Source organism: Hyla sarda, chromosome 8 (assembly GCF_029499605.1).
Source record: "Hyla sarda isolate aHylSar1 chromosome 8, aHylSar1.hap1, whole genome shotgun sequence".
NCBI lineage: Eukaryota > Metazoa > Chordata > Amphibia > Anura > Hylidae > Hyla > Hyla sarda.
In genome coordinates this window covers 229,584,179-229,599,528 of record NC_079196.1, presented here as the reverse complement: position 1 = coordinate 229,599,528, position 15,350 = coordinate 229,584,179, and the positions used below count along the sequence as shown (strand labels likewise).

General features: G+C 45.7%; 1 protein-coding gene across 1 annotated transcript in view; it reads right to left on the bottom strand.

Annotated features, from left to right (window-relative positions):
• Window positions 1–5,345: 5,345 nt before the first annotated feature.
• LOC130285365 (transmembrane protease serine 9-like) overlaps window positions 5,346–15,350 on the bottom strand; it is a 59,269-nt gene continuing 49,264 nt past the window's right edge. The window contains exon 11 of the mRNA XM_056536725.1: window positions 5,346–5,797. Within this exon, the coding sequence (XP_056392700.1) occupies window positions 5,706–5,797 (92 nt within the window). The 3' untranslated portion in view covers window positions 5,346–5,705. The remainder of the gene's footprint in view (window positions 5,798–15,350) is intronic.

Sequence of the window (15,350 nt, the reverse complement as noted above, 5' to 3'; positions counted from 1 at the left end):
GGGCTTGATCGCTTGTGAGCCCCGCTCTGTTCCCCTTCTCCTGGCCGTCTCTGCTGTCGCGCGCATCCCCTTCTCCTAGGGCGCGCGCACGACGGCTTTCCTAAATTTAAAGGGCCAGTGCACCAATAATTGGTGCATGTCCCAAACCTACCCTATTTAGTTCTGGCACGTCTTCCTTTTCCCTGCCGGATCTTTTCTGATCCCTTGCTACGTTTACTGACCTTGCTCCTGTTCCGCTTGCCTTCTGACCTCCTGCTACATGACCAGACCTTGTTTCATTACTGCCTGTCCTGACCTCCTGCCAGTCTTGACTATGTCTGTGCCTCATCCTTCCAGTGCCTTGTTATACCTCGGCTGCCTGTGGGGATGAATCGTATCAGGGGTAGCGACCTGGGTGCCGCCTGCTGCAGCAAGTCAAACCCGCTTTGCGGCGAGCTCTGGTAAAAAACAGCGGCACCTTAGACTCTGCTCCAAGGTAGGGCCCACGCCATCCTCACAGGTCAGTGGATCCACCTACCTCAGCTGTTACAACCAACCGGGACAGGGGCCCCAAAACAGCCTCATGGTCTCCACTATGGTTGGACAGATCTGAGGTGTAAAGATGTCCTGTAGATGAGTTCTGGGGGGTTCAGGTGACCTATTAACCCAGCATGGAACTGGTCCAAATGTTCTGATAACTGTGAAGACCCCAATGTTCTCCCAGTATAATGTGGTTATGTTACCTACCTATGTTCACCAGAAGTAGTGCCCGTGATCTCCTCATTCCTGCGGTGTGACGGCTCCGAAGAACATGAGATTCCTCACACCTGACACTTCTGTTCTCATCTTGCTTCATAGAATAGACATTATTTAGGCCGTAGAGTAATTCGAGTCCTCAGAATCCTCTCCTTCCATTGGATGGTGCCTCTGGCACCGAAGCAATGAGGTAACACATGAGTTTTGTGTATGAGATGAAATATTAAAGAGGTCACCATGATCCTTCTATACATCAGAACCTGAAGACAATGTGAGGAGCTGTAGATATATCTCAAGTCTATCATGGACCCTATGTATGAGCAGCACATGAAAATGGTTAAAGGGGTATTCTGATTTCTCCAAGAAGCAGACTGGCGCATGGTAGGGCTATAGCAAAAACAGCACTGTACTAACCTTTCCCGCGCCGGTGCTCTGGGTCACCCTAGTATCTACCTGATTTTGTGCTGTCCCGGCGCTCCAGGTGATATACCCATTATACAGTAATTGGGCCAATCATTGAAGCTGACATGTGATCGAAACGTCATCAGGGGAGGTGGGACAGGATATAATTAGGCCATATAGACACCAAGGTGGACTGACGTGCAGGTGCTGGAGCAGACGAGGTGAGTACGGTTCAGTTTATTATTATTATATTGCTCTATAATGCATATTGGAGAGCTCTCTAAAGGGGGGTACTCCACCCCTAGACATCTTATCCCCTATCCTTCGGCTGTGGCACCCCAGACATCCGGTGCACGGAGCCAACTTCGCTCTGTGCCAGATGACTGGTGATGTGAGGCTGAGGATCATGGCATCATGCCCCTCTCATGAAGTCACGGCCACCCCTCCTCAATGCAAGTCTATAGGAGGGGGCATCACAGCCATCACACCCCCTCCTTTATACTTGTATTGAGGGGGGGTGGCCTTGATGTCACAAGCCTTTGGCACTGCACCCGACGCTCTAAAATGAACGCCAGGTGCAGCAGGGAGATAGGGGATAAGATGTCTAGGGGTGGTGTACCCCTTTAAGATTGGGAATGGCTGTATATTGGATCTGTTTTGTACATATAAAATGTCTTTATTTATATATCTGAAATGCATTACATCACTCACATCCCTCCCTGTCCCATTTTGGATTCATCTATTGGAAAAAAAAATTCGGAGTGTGGGCGAAAATGCGGAAATCATACAAACTTCGTGTATATGTTGTTCTTAATGGGATTTGACTCCAGCGCTGCATGGAAACAGCACTAACCACTGAGCCACCATACTGCTTCCTGTATAGAGCTTTATTACGGTCCCCGCTGGGGATTCATATTGTTCCTCTCTAGGCCCTTGATTTTTGTGGGAAGTGGAAAAAACTAAACAAAATACATTTAAGTATATCAGATTTGTCAGTCGGACAAGATCAGGCCCAATATAAATAAGGCTGGGGTCACATATGTCAGGCATCCAGCATAGGTGAACTCAAGGCAACCGATGCCGCAACTGATGCCAACATGCATCAATTGTCATCAGTTGTATGGCATTTGGCATCCATTGTTTCTGGATGCCAGACAGGGCAATGCAGCAAGCTGTGTTCTCCTGCCCGGTGCCGCCAGGCACATCCAACCATTTGGTGTCAAAATTGAGATGCTAGATGATTGTGATCTGTCCCATTCAAATGAATGGGATCAGTTCTAGCATCAGTTTGCCCCCCTGCACACCAAAGGTAAACTATGCCGGAAAATTGATATATGTGAACCCAGCCTAAGAATGTTGCCAAGTTCTGACAGCAAGAAGAGATCTTGTAAGGGAGGAAGAATTGCTACTTCCTCTGGAGTATACAGCAGCTGGTAAGTACTGGAAGGGTTAATATTTTTAAATAGAAGTCATTCACAAATCTGTAGAACTTTCTGGTACCAATTGATCTGAATTTTTTTTTTACACTGGAGTACCCCTTTACATTTTTCCCCTGTTTTTGTCTTCAGAGAAGCTTAAGATGCTGTCTGTCTGTCTTCTAGGCATCTCAGGGCAGGAATGTGTAATTGATAATGTTTTAGTCATTGCAAAAAAATAAATAAAGCAGACAAAAAAAAACAAAAGGTGGAGAAATAGTTTGTTTATTTTTTTTTTACACTGATACATTGTTACATGTCACATGGAAAAGAAGAAAATCCCCATCCCCGCTTCATGAGAAGACACTGCGTTCATCCAGAAGAAGCAACAATACAACCAGCGGTGAGACCAATAAGGTGAGACAAGTAATAAGAAAGTAATAAGATATCACGGATCTCTAGTCTGCTGCCGGTATAAAAAGTAATGTCAACACTGACAACAATCTCATTTACTTGTGAAACAAGGACAAAATCTGATTATGGCTTCTAAATGTTCTTCAAAGAGAAGTAAAAGATATGTGACAAAGGCTGTGAATCATGGTGATGTATAAATCATGGTTAGCAAAGCATTATAGTGAGCTGTGAATCAGGGAGCACTGAATAATCATGGTGATGTAGAAATCAAAGTGATGTATAAATCATAGTGAGCAGAGCATTATAGTGAGCCGTGAATCAGGGAGCACTGAATAATCATGGTGATGTAGAAATCAAAGTGATGTATAAATCATAGTGAGCAGAGCATTATAGTGAGCCGTGAATCAGGGAGCACTGAATAATCATAGTGTTGTAGAAATCAAAGTGATGTAGAAATCATAGTGAGCAGCTAGTGAGCCATGAATCAGGGAGCACTGAATAAGCATGGTCTTGTATAAATCATGGTGAGCAGAGCATTATAGTGAGTCATGCATAAGGGAACACTACAGTAAATAATGGTGATCTATAAATCATGGTGAACAGTAAATCATGGTGATCTATAAATCATGGTGAACAGTAAATCATGGTGATCTATAAATCATGGTGAACAGTTAATCATGGTGATCTATAAATCATGGTGAACAGTTAATCATGGTTATCTATAAATCATGGTGAACAGTAAATCATGGTGATCTATAAATCATGGTGAACAGTTAATCATGGTTATCTATAAATCATGGTGAACAGTAAATCATGGTTATCTATAAATCATGGTGAACAGTAAATCATGGTGAACTGTTTATCATACTGATCTATACATTATTATAATCTACAAATCATGGTGATCTATAAATCATGATTAACAGTAAATCATGGGGATCTATAAATCATGGTGAACAGTAAATCATGGTGATCTATAAATCATGGTGAACAGTAAATCATGGTGATCTATAAATCATGGTGAACAGTAAATCATGGTGATCTATAAATCATGGTGAACAGTAAATCATGGTTATCTATAAATCATGGTGAACAGTAAATCATGGTGATCTATAAATCATGGTGAACAGTAAATCATGGTGATCTATAAATCATGGTGAACAGTAAATCATGGTGATCTATAAATCATGGTGAACAGTAAATCATGGTGAACTGTTTATCATACTGATCTATACATTATTATAATCTACAAATCATGGTGATCTATAAATCATGATTAACAGTAAATCATGGGGATCTATAAATCATGGTTAACAGTAAATCATGGTGATCTATAAATCATGGTGAACAGTAAATCATGGTTATCTATAAATCATGGTGAACAGTAAATCATGGTGATCTATAAATCATGGTGAACAGTAAATCATGGTGATCTATAAATCATGGTGAACAGTAAATCATGGTGATCTATAAATCATGGTGAACAGTAAATCATGGTGAACTGTTTATCATACTGATCTATACATTATTATAATCTACAAATCATGGTGATCTATAAATCATGATTAACAGTAAATCATGGGGATCTATAAATCATGGTGAACAGTAAATCATGGTGATCTATAAATCATGGTGAACAGTAAATCATGGTGATCTATAAATCATGGTGAACAGTAAATCATGGTTATCTATAAATCATGGTGAACAGTAAATCATGGTGATCTATAAATCACGGTGAACAGTAAATCATGGTGATCTATAAATCATGGTGAACAGTAAATCATGGTGATCTATAAATCATGGTGAACAGTAAATCATGGTTATCTATAAATCATGGTGAACAGTAAATCATGGTGATCTATAAATCATGGTGAACTGTTTATCATACTGATCTATACATTATTATAATCTACAAATCATGGTGATCTATAAATCATGATTAACAGTAAATCATGGTGAACTGTTTATCATACTGATCTATACATTATTATAATCTACAAATCATGGTGATCTATAAATCATGGTGATCTATAAATCATGGTGATCTATAAATCATGGTGAACAGTAAATTTTGGTGAGCTGTATATCATAGTGATGTATACACAATAATGATCTACATATCATGGTGATGTTTCCATAATGGTGAGCAGTAAATCATCAATGATGAATGATGGAGCACTGTAAACCATTGTGTGAATCATGTTGAGATGAAGACATTTGGGGTTCTTAGTGCACATTCTGGGACCACCTGATACCACAAGATGACCTTGTACAGATGGGTCCTTACCCCTCACAGTACAATAGAAGACTTAATGTAGGTTGGAACCATCTTTATTCTATACGTTATGTATACGGCCGGGGGCAGGTGGGAGGAGATGCTGTAGACTTACACAATATATAAGAAGATCACATATAAAGGCAGAATACACATAGCAGAAATGTAATAAAAGGTAATAAAGCACAATGTTTGCTATAACTCGGCAGGTGCTCATTTAACCCTTTGTTAGCTTTTAGCAGATTATTCCCCATTATTTTCTCTTTGTTGCTCACTGTGCTGTTGACAAGGTGTAAATCACGGAGATGAATAAATCATGGAGGGTCATAAATCACGATGATGAATAAATCATGGAGGGTCATAAATCACGGTGGTCCGCCATCATTCCTTTCATGTTCTCGTGACTCGGTTACATATCAGGTGACTGGCGATGGTTATATCAACACCTTGTGGAGCACATGACCCTATAAAGCCCAAGAGGACCACAAGGTGCAGAACATCACAGAAAAAGTCAGTACGACCAAGGTTCCTTGTCCAACCCAGAGCGGAGAAGATGCTGAAAATAGATAAAGTCAATGGGGCTGATATTAGACGTAGTAACAGAGAACAGGTCAATGGTAGAACATTAAGAACATTCTTGTAGAAAAGAGAACTCAATAGTACAACAGAATTACTGCTCACAGGGGGTATACAGTCCAAAGGCCCAATGCCTGCCTCCTCAGCTAAAACAGGTAAGCACAAGGCGTACACAAGAACCTTCACAATATTCTGTAATAACAGTCTATGCTGCACTATATAAGACAGTGGTCTCAAACTGTGGCCCTCCAGATGTTGCAAAACTTTAAATCCCAGCATGCTCAGAAAGCCATTGGCCCCTATAGAAACCCAGACACCAGACGGGCCACCTAAGTAAATTCAGATTGCAAACCCCATAATTAACTAAGACTCAAGAATTGACCCAAATTTATTTCATAACCCTCACCACACCTCAAAATGAATTCAGACCCTAGACCAGGCCCCCTAACAAATACAGATCCCAAATGAATTCAGTGTGGATGAAAACCCCCAATGCCTGCCTCCTCAGCTAAAACAGGTAAGCACAAGGCATACACAAGAACCTTTAAACTTTTCTGTATTAACAGTCTATGCTGCACTATATAAGCCAGGACACTCAAACTGTGGCCCTCAAGATGTTGCAAACCTTCAACTCCCAGCATTACTGGAGAGCCAAAAGCCTGTATGCCTTCTCCAGAGGACCGACACTGTCCTTAAAAAGTAAATCAAGGCTTCCCTCTCATCTCATCCCTTTGTGCAGTGGTCTCAGACTGTGGCCCTCCAGATGTCGCAAAACTTCAACTCCAAACATGCCTGGACAGCCATTGACTGTCCAGGCATGCTGGGAGTTGAAGGTTTGCCACATCTGGAGGGCCACAGTTTGGGACCACTGATCTACAGCCATATAATACAGGTGGGTATGAATAATAAATGAACAGATGAGTAAAATATATAGTAAACTTGGGTCACATATTCTCATACATGAAAGCACAGACTGCTGGGAATAGAGATGAGTGAATTTTTGAAAAATTTGATCCAAATTTGATTCGCCAAATTTTCGGAAAAAATGTGGTTCGGTCTGAATTTATTTGCGGCAAATCTGTATTAAAAATGGCTATTTCTTGCCTACATACAGCCTCTATAGGGGTGTAGAACACTTTGCTGTGTCCTAAAACGCATATGGAGTGTGCTGGGGTAGTGAAATAATACTGTTATTCAGAATAACATGCAGATTACCGGCATCGCTCATGGAATCACTGCCGCAGAGCAGCACAATGACAGAGCCTGGTGGTGGCATCAGTGTCAGGAGAACATATAGTGACTGAATGACACAGCGTGGAGGTGTTGGCAGCATGAAGAGACCATATAGTGACTGAATGACACAGCGTGGAGGTGTTGGCAGCATGAGGAGACCATATAGTGGCTGAATGACATAGCGTGGAGGTGTTGGCAGCATGAGGAGACCATATAGTGGCTGAATGACACAGCGTGGAGGTGTTGGCAGCATGAGGACACCATATAGTGGCTGAATGGCACAGCGTGGAGGTGTTGGCATCATGAGGAGACCATATAGTGACTGAATGACACAGTGTGGAGGTGTTGGCAGCATGAGGAGACCATATAGTGACTGAATGACACAGCGTGGAGGTGTTGGCAGCATGAGGAGACCATATAATTGCTGAATGACATAGTGTGGAGGTGTTGGCAGCATGAGGAGACCATATAGTGGCTGAATGACACAGTGTGGAGGTGTTGGCAGCATGAGGACACCATATAGTGGCTGAATGACACAGCGTTGAGGTGTTGGCAGCATGAGGAGACCATATAGTGGCTGAATGACATAGCGTGGAGGTGTTGGCAGCATGAGGACACCATATAGTGACGGAATAACATAGCGTTAAGGTGTTGGCAGCATGAGGAGACCATATAGTGGCTGAATGACACAGCGTGGAGGTGTTGGCAGCATGAGGACACCATATAGTGGCTGAATAACATAGCGTGGAGGTGTTGGCAGCATGAGGACACCATATAGTGGCTGAATGGCACAGCGTGGAGGTGTTGGCAGCATGAGGACACCATATAGTGACGGAATAACATAGCATGGAGGTGTTGGCAGCATGAGGAGACCATATAGTGGCTGAATGACACAATGTGGAGGTGTTGGCAGCATGAGGACACCATATAGTGGCTGAATGACACAGCGTTGAGGTGTTGGCAGCATGAGGAGACCATATAGTGGCTGAATGACACAGTGTGGAGGTGTTGGCCGCATGAGGAAACCATACAGTGGCTGAATGACACAGCGTTGAGGTGTTGGCAGCATGAGGAGACCATATAGTGGCTGAATGACATAGCGTGGAGGTGTTGGCAGCATGAGGACACCATATAGTGACGGAATAACATAGCGTGGAGGTGTTGGCAGCATGAGGAGACCATATAGTGGCTGAATGACACAGCGTGGAGGTGTTGGCAGCATGAGGAGACCATATAGTGGCTGAATGACACAGCGTGGAGGTGTTGGCAGCATGAGGAGATCATATAGTGGCTGAATGACATAGCGTGGAGGTGTTGGCAGCATGAGGACACCATATAGTGACAGAATAACATAGCGTGGAGGTGTTGGCAGCATGAGGACACCCTATAGTGGCTGAATGACACAGCGTGGAGGTGTTGGCAGCATGAGGAGACCATATAGTGGCTAGTTGCACAACACACTGACTGATATATTTCAGCCTTTGAATACTGTAGTAGTTAGTTGTTTGAAGGAACTTAAGTTTTATACTGGAGTACCCCTATTAACCAGCGGTTCCCTCCCAACCATGGTGCCTTCAGCTGTTGCAAGCCACATGGACTGATATTTGAGCGCTAAAAAGGGCTTTTTTGGGTGCTGTCCTTAAAGCAGATGTTACACTAGTGCTTTAGGAGTAAACTGGACCCTGAATACACCACCTAGCAGCAACCTAGCTATCGCTTTCCCTATACAGCAGGAGCAGCTTCTCTGACCCTCCAGTTCCTAAGCCTGCAGCATGCTGAATCAGGGTAAAATGGCATCCGTGCAAGAGGTAGGAGGGTCTGGAAGGGAGGGATATAGTGACTTAATGACACAGCGTAGAGGTGTTGGCAGCATGAGGACACCATATAGTGGCTGAATGACACACAGCGTGGAGGTGGCATCAGTATGAGGAGACCATATAGTAGCTGAATGACACAGCTTGGAGGTGTTGGCAGCATGAGAAGACCATATAGTGGTTGAATGACACAGTGTGGAGGTGGCATCAGTATGAGGAGACCATATAGTGGCTGAATGACACAGCTTGGAGGTGGCGGCAGCATGAGGAGATCATATAGTGGTTGAATGACACAGTGTGGAGGTGGCAGCAGCTGCATGAGGAGACCATATAGTGGCTGAATGACACACCGTGTGGAGGTGGCATCAGTATGAGGAGACCATATAGTGGCTGAATGACACAGCTTGGAGGTGGCGGCAGCATGAGGAGACCATATAGTGGTTGAATGACACAGTGTGGAGGTGTTGGCAGCAGCAGCATGAGGAGACCATATAGTGGCTGAAGGACACAGCATGGAGGTGGCAGCAGCATGAGGAGACCATATAGTTGCAAAATGAGACAGTCTGGAGGTGGCAGCAGCATAAGGAGAACATATGGCGGCAGGATGAGACAGACCTGGAGGTGGCAGCGGCATGAGGAGAACATGTGGTGGCAGTGTGAGACAGCCTAGATCTGGCATCAGCAAGAGGAGAACATATGGTGGCAGAATGAGACAGCCTGGAGGTGGCATCAGGAGTCCTAAAAGTGACCCGGGGACAGAGTGGGGCGGTGGGTGGCAATACCAGTACCCGGTGACAAAGGTGGGTGAAAAAAAAAAGGATAACTTGGCATCAGATGTGTGGCAACAGGCAGGTGGCAGGATCAGAATAGTAGCTGAGGCAGGTAGGCAGAAGAAAACAGTCTCTTTTCTAAAAGTGTTAGTGTGCACAAGTAAGTATTGAGGATATGCATTACGTAAAACATAACTTTTAATAATATTCTTAGGATTAAATATATGTACCCAAATTTTTTTTAAATCAAACAAAAGGAAAGTTGTGCAAAAAACACCATGTACTACTGACACCACCAAGTATTGATGTGATGCAAAGACCTCTAAAAGGTGGAAGGGAATATTATCCATTGTAACCGGTGGGAATAAAAACTTCCCCTGTAAGCCCCTACTCTGCCATTATTAATTCCCTTCTTGGCAAGTGTTACTCGCCCTAAAAAGGGCAGCACCACACAGGTACCTCTCCCTATTTCTACCTACAATCACTGCCATTTCCCACGGTTTTTAGGTGGAAATAGGGATTGGTTCCTGTGTGGGGCCGCCCTTGTTAAGACAAGTAACACTTTCGTCGAAAAGGAGGAAGGGAACAACGTATTATCCACTGTAGCAGGTGGCGGTAAAAACTTCTCCTGTAAGGCCCGACTCTAGCCCTATTAATTCCCTTGTTGGCAAGTGTTACTCACCCTAAAAAGGGCAGCCCCACACAGGAACCTCTCCCTATTTACACCTAAAAACCCTGGGAAATGGCAGTGTTTGTGGGTGGAAATAGGGAGAGGTTCCTGTGTGGGGCTGCCCTTTTTAGGGCGGAAAACCGTTGCCAAGAAGGGAATTAATAGTGTGAGAGTAGGGCCTTACAGGGGAAGTTTTTACCCCCACTGGTTACAGTGGACCATACGTTGTTCCCTTCCACCTTTTAGAGGTCTTTGCATCACATCAATACTTGGTGGTGTAGGTGGCACATGGTGTTTTTTGCCCACCTTTCCTTTTGTTTGATTTAAAAAAATGCTGGGTCCATATATTTTATCCTAAGAGAATTTAAGTTTTAGTTAATGCATATCCTCAATACTTACTTGTGGTCTGATGCGGAGCTCACGTATGAGCTGACACTGGTTCACAAGTTACACAGGGGAGTCCCCCTATCCGCTTGGATCATCAAGAAATCGGTGATGGCTTTTCTCTGTTCGTATAGTCTGTCCAACATATGGAGGGTGGAATTCCAACGTGTGGAAACATCTCAAATCAGACTATGTTGGGGGATACCGTTCTGACGCTGCAGCTCAAGGAGGATGTGCTTTGCGGTGTACGAGTTGCTGAAGTGCATGCAAAGTTTTCTTCACATTGTTAGGATGTCTTGCAGATGGGGGAAACACTTCAGGAACCGCTTGACAACCAGATTGAACACGTGTGCCTTGCAGGGTGCATGGCTCAGCCTTCCCAGTAGCAGCGCAGACAAGATTTTCTACCCCTTGTCAGTTAACATGGTTCCCATTTCCAGATTTTGTGGAGTAAGCCATGCTCTGATTTCTTAACGAATGACTTTTAGCAGTTCCTCCCCTTTGTGACTCAGTTCGCAAGGGCAAACCATGTGAAGAACAGTGTAACACAGCCGTGCCCTGCACACATGGTATGCTGAAGGGGCACTGAGACTTGTCCTCGTAGTGGAGGCTGAGGACACGGTGGAGGATGAGGAGGCAAAGTCGCCCACTGTCACAGGACCAACTGCCTGAGAGCGTGGCCTGTCCAAGTTGCTGTAAAGGGTGTGCAGGAACCACATTAACCCAGTGGGCCGTAAAGGACATGTATTGTCCCTGACCATAGTTCCAGCTCCACACGTCGGCGCTGCCGTTTACTTTGGTGCATGCTGACAGGCTCAAGGACTGGCCCACCATCTCTTCCACAAAATTGTGCAGGGCTGGTACTGCCTTCTTCGCAAAGAAATGACGGTTTGGGACTCTCCACCTCGGCTCGGCACAAGCCATCAATTCCCTGAAAGGTGCAGAGTCCACCACTTGAAAAGGGAGGGACTGCAGCACCAGCAACTTGGACAGGAGCACATTCAACTTCTGCGCCATTAGATGAGTGGGCGCATACTGTTGTCTCTTGGACATGGCTTCACGGATGGATTGTTGGCGGAATGGATGACTAAAAGCAGGAGCAGCAGGAGCATCTGGAGCGACAGAAGGAGGGTATGACACACAGCTCCCTTCAGCTGAGGTGGTGGAGCCTTGCAAAGAGGGAGCGGCTGGCCACTGGGTGATGCAGCAGGCTGGACCACCACATCTGAGCCACCGTTCCCAGGCTGCTTTATGGTGACGCTGCATATGTTGATGCAGGGCCGTGGTGCCAACATTGGGACCCGGGCCACGCTTCACCTTCTGCCGACATATCTTGCATGTGACCATGTTAACCCCCGCCGGATGCCTTATGAAAAACTGCCACACCGCTGAGTAGCTTATTTTCCCACCACCAGTCCGCACTAATGGACTGCTACTGCCACCATCTCCAGGAACCCATGTTCCACTACCTCCCGGGAAGGTAGGCTGCCGCAAAGCCTCCCACGTCACTCTCCTCATCACTACTTTGCCGCCTAGCGGAGCAAGCGGCACATGTCTCCTCCCCTTCTTGGCTGTCCAGTAGCTGCTGACTGTCCTCTATTACATCGTCCTCAGTAAATAGTGGAGCTGAACCCACAGCATAAGATACTTCGCTAGGATAGGGAACAGCATAGGACAAAGGCAATGGGAGGACACGGACTGCTCCCGGGCCATGCCAACTGAGGGTTGTGTCTGAGGAACCCACCAACTGTTGACTGGGGGTGTCAGATGTCACTTGTGAAGATGTGGATGAGCGTATTAACCAATCGATGACGACAGATGGGTTGCTGGCCTCTCGCTGCGACACCTGCTGCTGCTCGCCCCTAGTCTGCTGCGACACCTGGTGAATTTAGGTCTCTGCCACTCCTCTTCTCTGCCTGACATACTTAGTGCGCATATGAGGGGAGTACAATGCGCTCCACTACGCTTAAACAGTATTTGTCTACAACACCAGCAGGTGTGTACTTTTGTTTGGCCTTTCACAGTATCTAGGCCCTTAAGACTTTAAGAGCACCCCTCACCTACGGAGTGTAAGGAGTTAAGTGGCAATACATATTATTACCACTTATCTCCACAGACCATTAAAGAGTGATACAAAGCAAATATCTGTTTACTATGTAAGAGCAGGGACTCCCGTCAAAATGACAGAAGTCCCTGCTCTGTATCTAGTTTAAGCAGCATTCACACCACATTGTGCGCCTCCATGACACAGATCTGGCGGGAGGAGCTTAAAACCACTTGCTGGTGTCTCAATATCTGGAAGCGTGCCGGAACCCATTCAACCCAATGACCCAAACGGAGTCACGTACTGACTCTATTCGGGACATTTTCTGACCGTATCCGACTTTTGATCTGGACTGAAAACTGTAGTCTGCTGCGGTTCTCAGTCTAGGCAATAAGTCAGGTACGGTGGGAAAATGACCCGAACAAAGTCGCAAGGTGCCTCTGTATGGGTCATTGGATACATCGGCAGGTGATTTTGAGATTGTCCCGCAGGATCTGTGCCACAAAATGTGGTGTGAATGCACCCTTAGTCTAGCGTAGTGCACCATAGAAAATATGTACTGAGCAGTAGGCATACATTGTTTACCTCTTGCTTAATGTTAGGCGTTAGGTAGTGACACATAGTTCACACCTGCTTACTGTAAAGGAGCAGGAAAACCTGTCAAAATGACAGGAGTCCCCTCTCTTCTGCAGGGTACAGTAAACAAGACACCTGCTCCTACGTTCAGACCCAGACCAGCATTTTCCTCTGCAGCCTCTAGAGGTCACTAAATGGTCACTAAAGACCGAAGAGAAAGACACCCATCCGGGCTAGGTCAGGTCATGGGTCATATTTTTAAAGCAAACACCACACCCTGGCCAGATTACACAAATCCAAAAGCAAATTACAAAAAAAAAAAAGGATTTTTAAACAGATTTGATTATTTTGTTTGAAAATTTTAGAATTTATTTGATAACAGTTTTTTTTCTTCAAATCAACTGGTTCCAGATTTGTAAATTATTTCTATAAAAAAATCTTAATCCTTCCAGTACTTATCAGTTGTTGCATGCTGCACAGGAAGTTGTGTAGTTTTTTCCCATCTGACCACAGTGCTCTCTGCTGACACCTCTGTCCATGTCAGGAACTGTCTAGAGCAGGATAGGTTTGCTATGGGGACTTGCTGCTACTCTGGACAGTTCCTGACATGGAGGTGGCAGCAGAGAGCACTGTGGTCAGAATGGAAAGAACTACACAACTTCCTGTGGAGCATGTAGCAGCTGATAAGTACTGAAAGGTTTAAGATATTTTTAACCACTTAAGGACGCAGGGCGTATCCATACGCCCGTGGGAATTCCGGTCAGCAGGCATCCCGGCATATCGCCCAGGGGGGTCATTATGCCCCCCCATGTCGGCGATCGTCGCAGATCGCTGGACAATTCAGTCCAGCGATCTGTGGCGATTCCCGGTCAATCGGGTCTCCAGTGACCCGGTGACCCGGAATTACTGGCTGTTCGGGGCCGTCTCTGACGGCCCCGAACAGCCAGAGCCTGCAGGGGTGAGGTGGCACTGGTGCCACCTCACGATCGCCCTGATTCGTCGGCCGGATTACCGGCCGACCAATCAGGGCGCCTGCTGCGGGTGTCACTCCCGCACCCGCTCCGCCCCTCTTCCGGAGGGCGTGAGCGGCTGCGGGAAGACGACCCCGGGTGCTGGGGACCCCGATCCCCGGCGTCCATGTTGGGATCGGGGCCCCAGGAGCGACGGCGGCGGCGAGGGACAGCCTGCGATGGAGCAGCAGCAGGAGGTGAGTTACAGTTAGCAAAAAGGGCATGCTGGGAGCTGTAGTTATGCAACAGCAGGAGGCAGACCACCACAACTCCCAGCATTCCCTTATGGGCATGCTGGGACTTCTGGTTTTGCAACAGCTGGAGGCACATTTTTTCTATGTAAAAGTGTACCTTCAGCTGTTGTATAACTACAACTCCCAGCTTGCACAAACAGCTAAAGTGCATGCTGGGAGTTGTAGTGGTGCATCTGCTGGTTGCATAACTACAACTCCCAGCATGCCCGTTGGCTGTCGGTGACTGCTGAGAGTTGTAGTTTTGCAACAGCTGAAGGCACACTGGTTGTGAAACTTAGAGTTTTTTTTTTTTTACCTAACTCAGTGTTTCACGACCGGTGTGCCTCCAGCTGTTGCAAACTACAACTCCCAGCAGTCACCTTACACCATGCACCGTACATGCTGGGAGTTGTAGTTTTGCAACAGCTGGAGGCACACTGGTTTTGAAACACTGAGTAAGGTCACAAACTCCGTGATACATAACCAGTGTGCCTACAGCTGTTGCAAAACTAAAACTCTCAGCATATACAGTCTGTCAGCGCATGCTGGGAGTTGTAGTTTTGCAACAGCTGGATGTCCCCTCCAATGTGAATGTACAGGGTACACTCACATGGGCGGAGGCTTACAGTAAGTATCGGGCTGCAAGTTTGAGCTGCAGCAAATTTTCTGCAACAGCTCAAACTGCCAGCGAGAAACTACTGTGAACCCCCGCCCGTGCGACTGTACCCTAAAAACACTACACTACACTACCACACAATAAAATAAAAAGTAAAAAAACACTACATATACACATACCCCT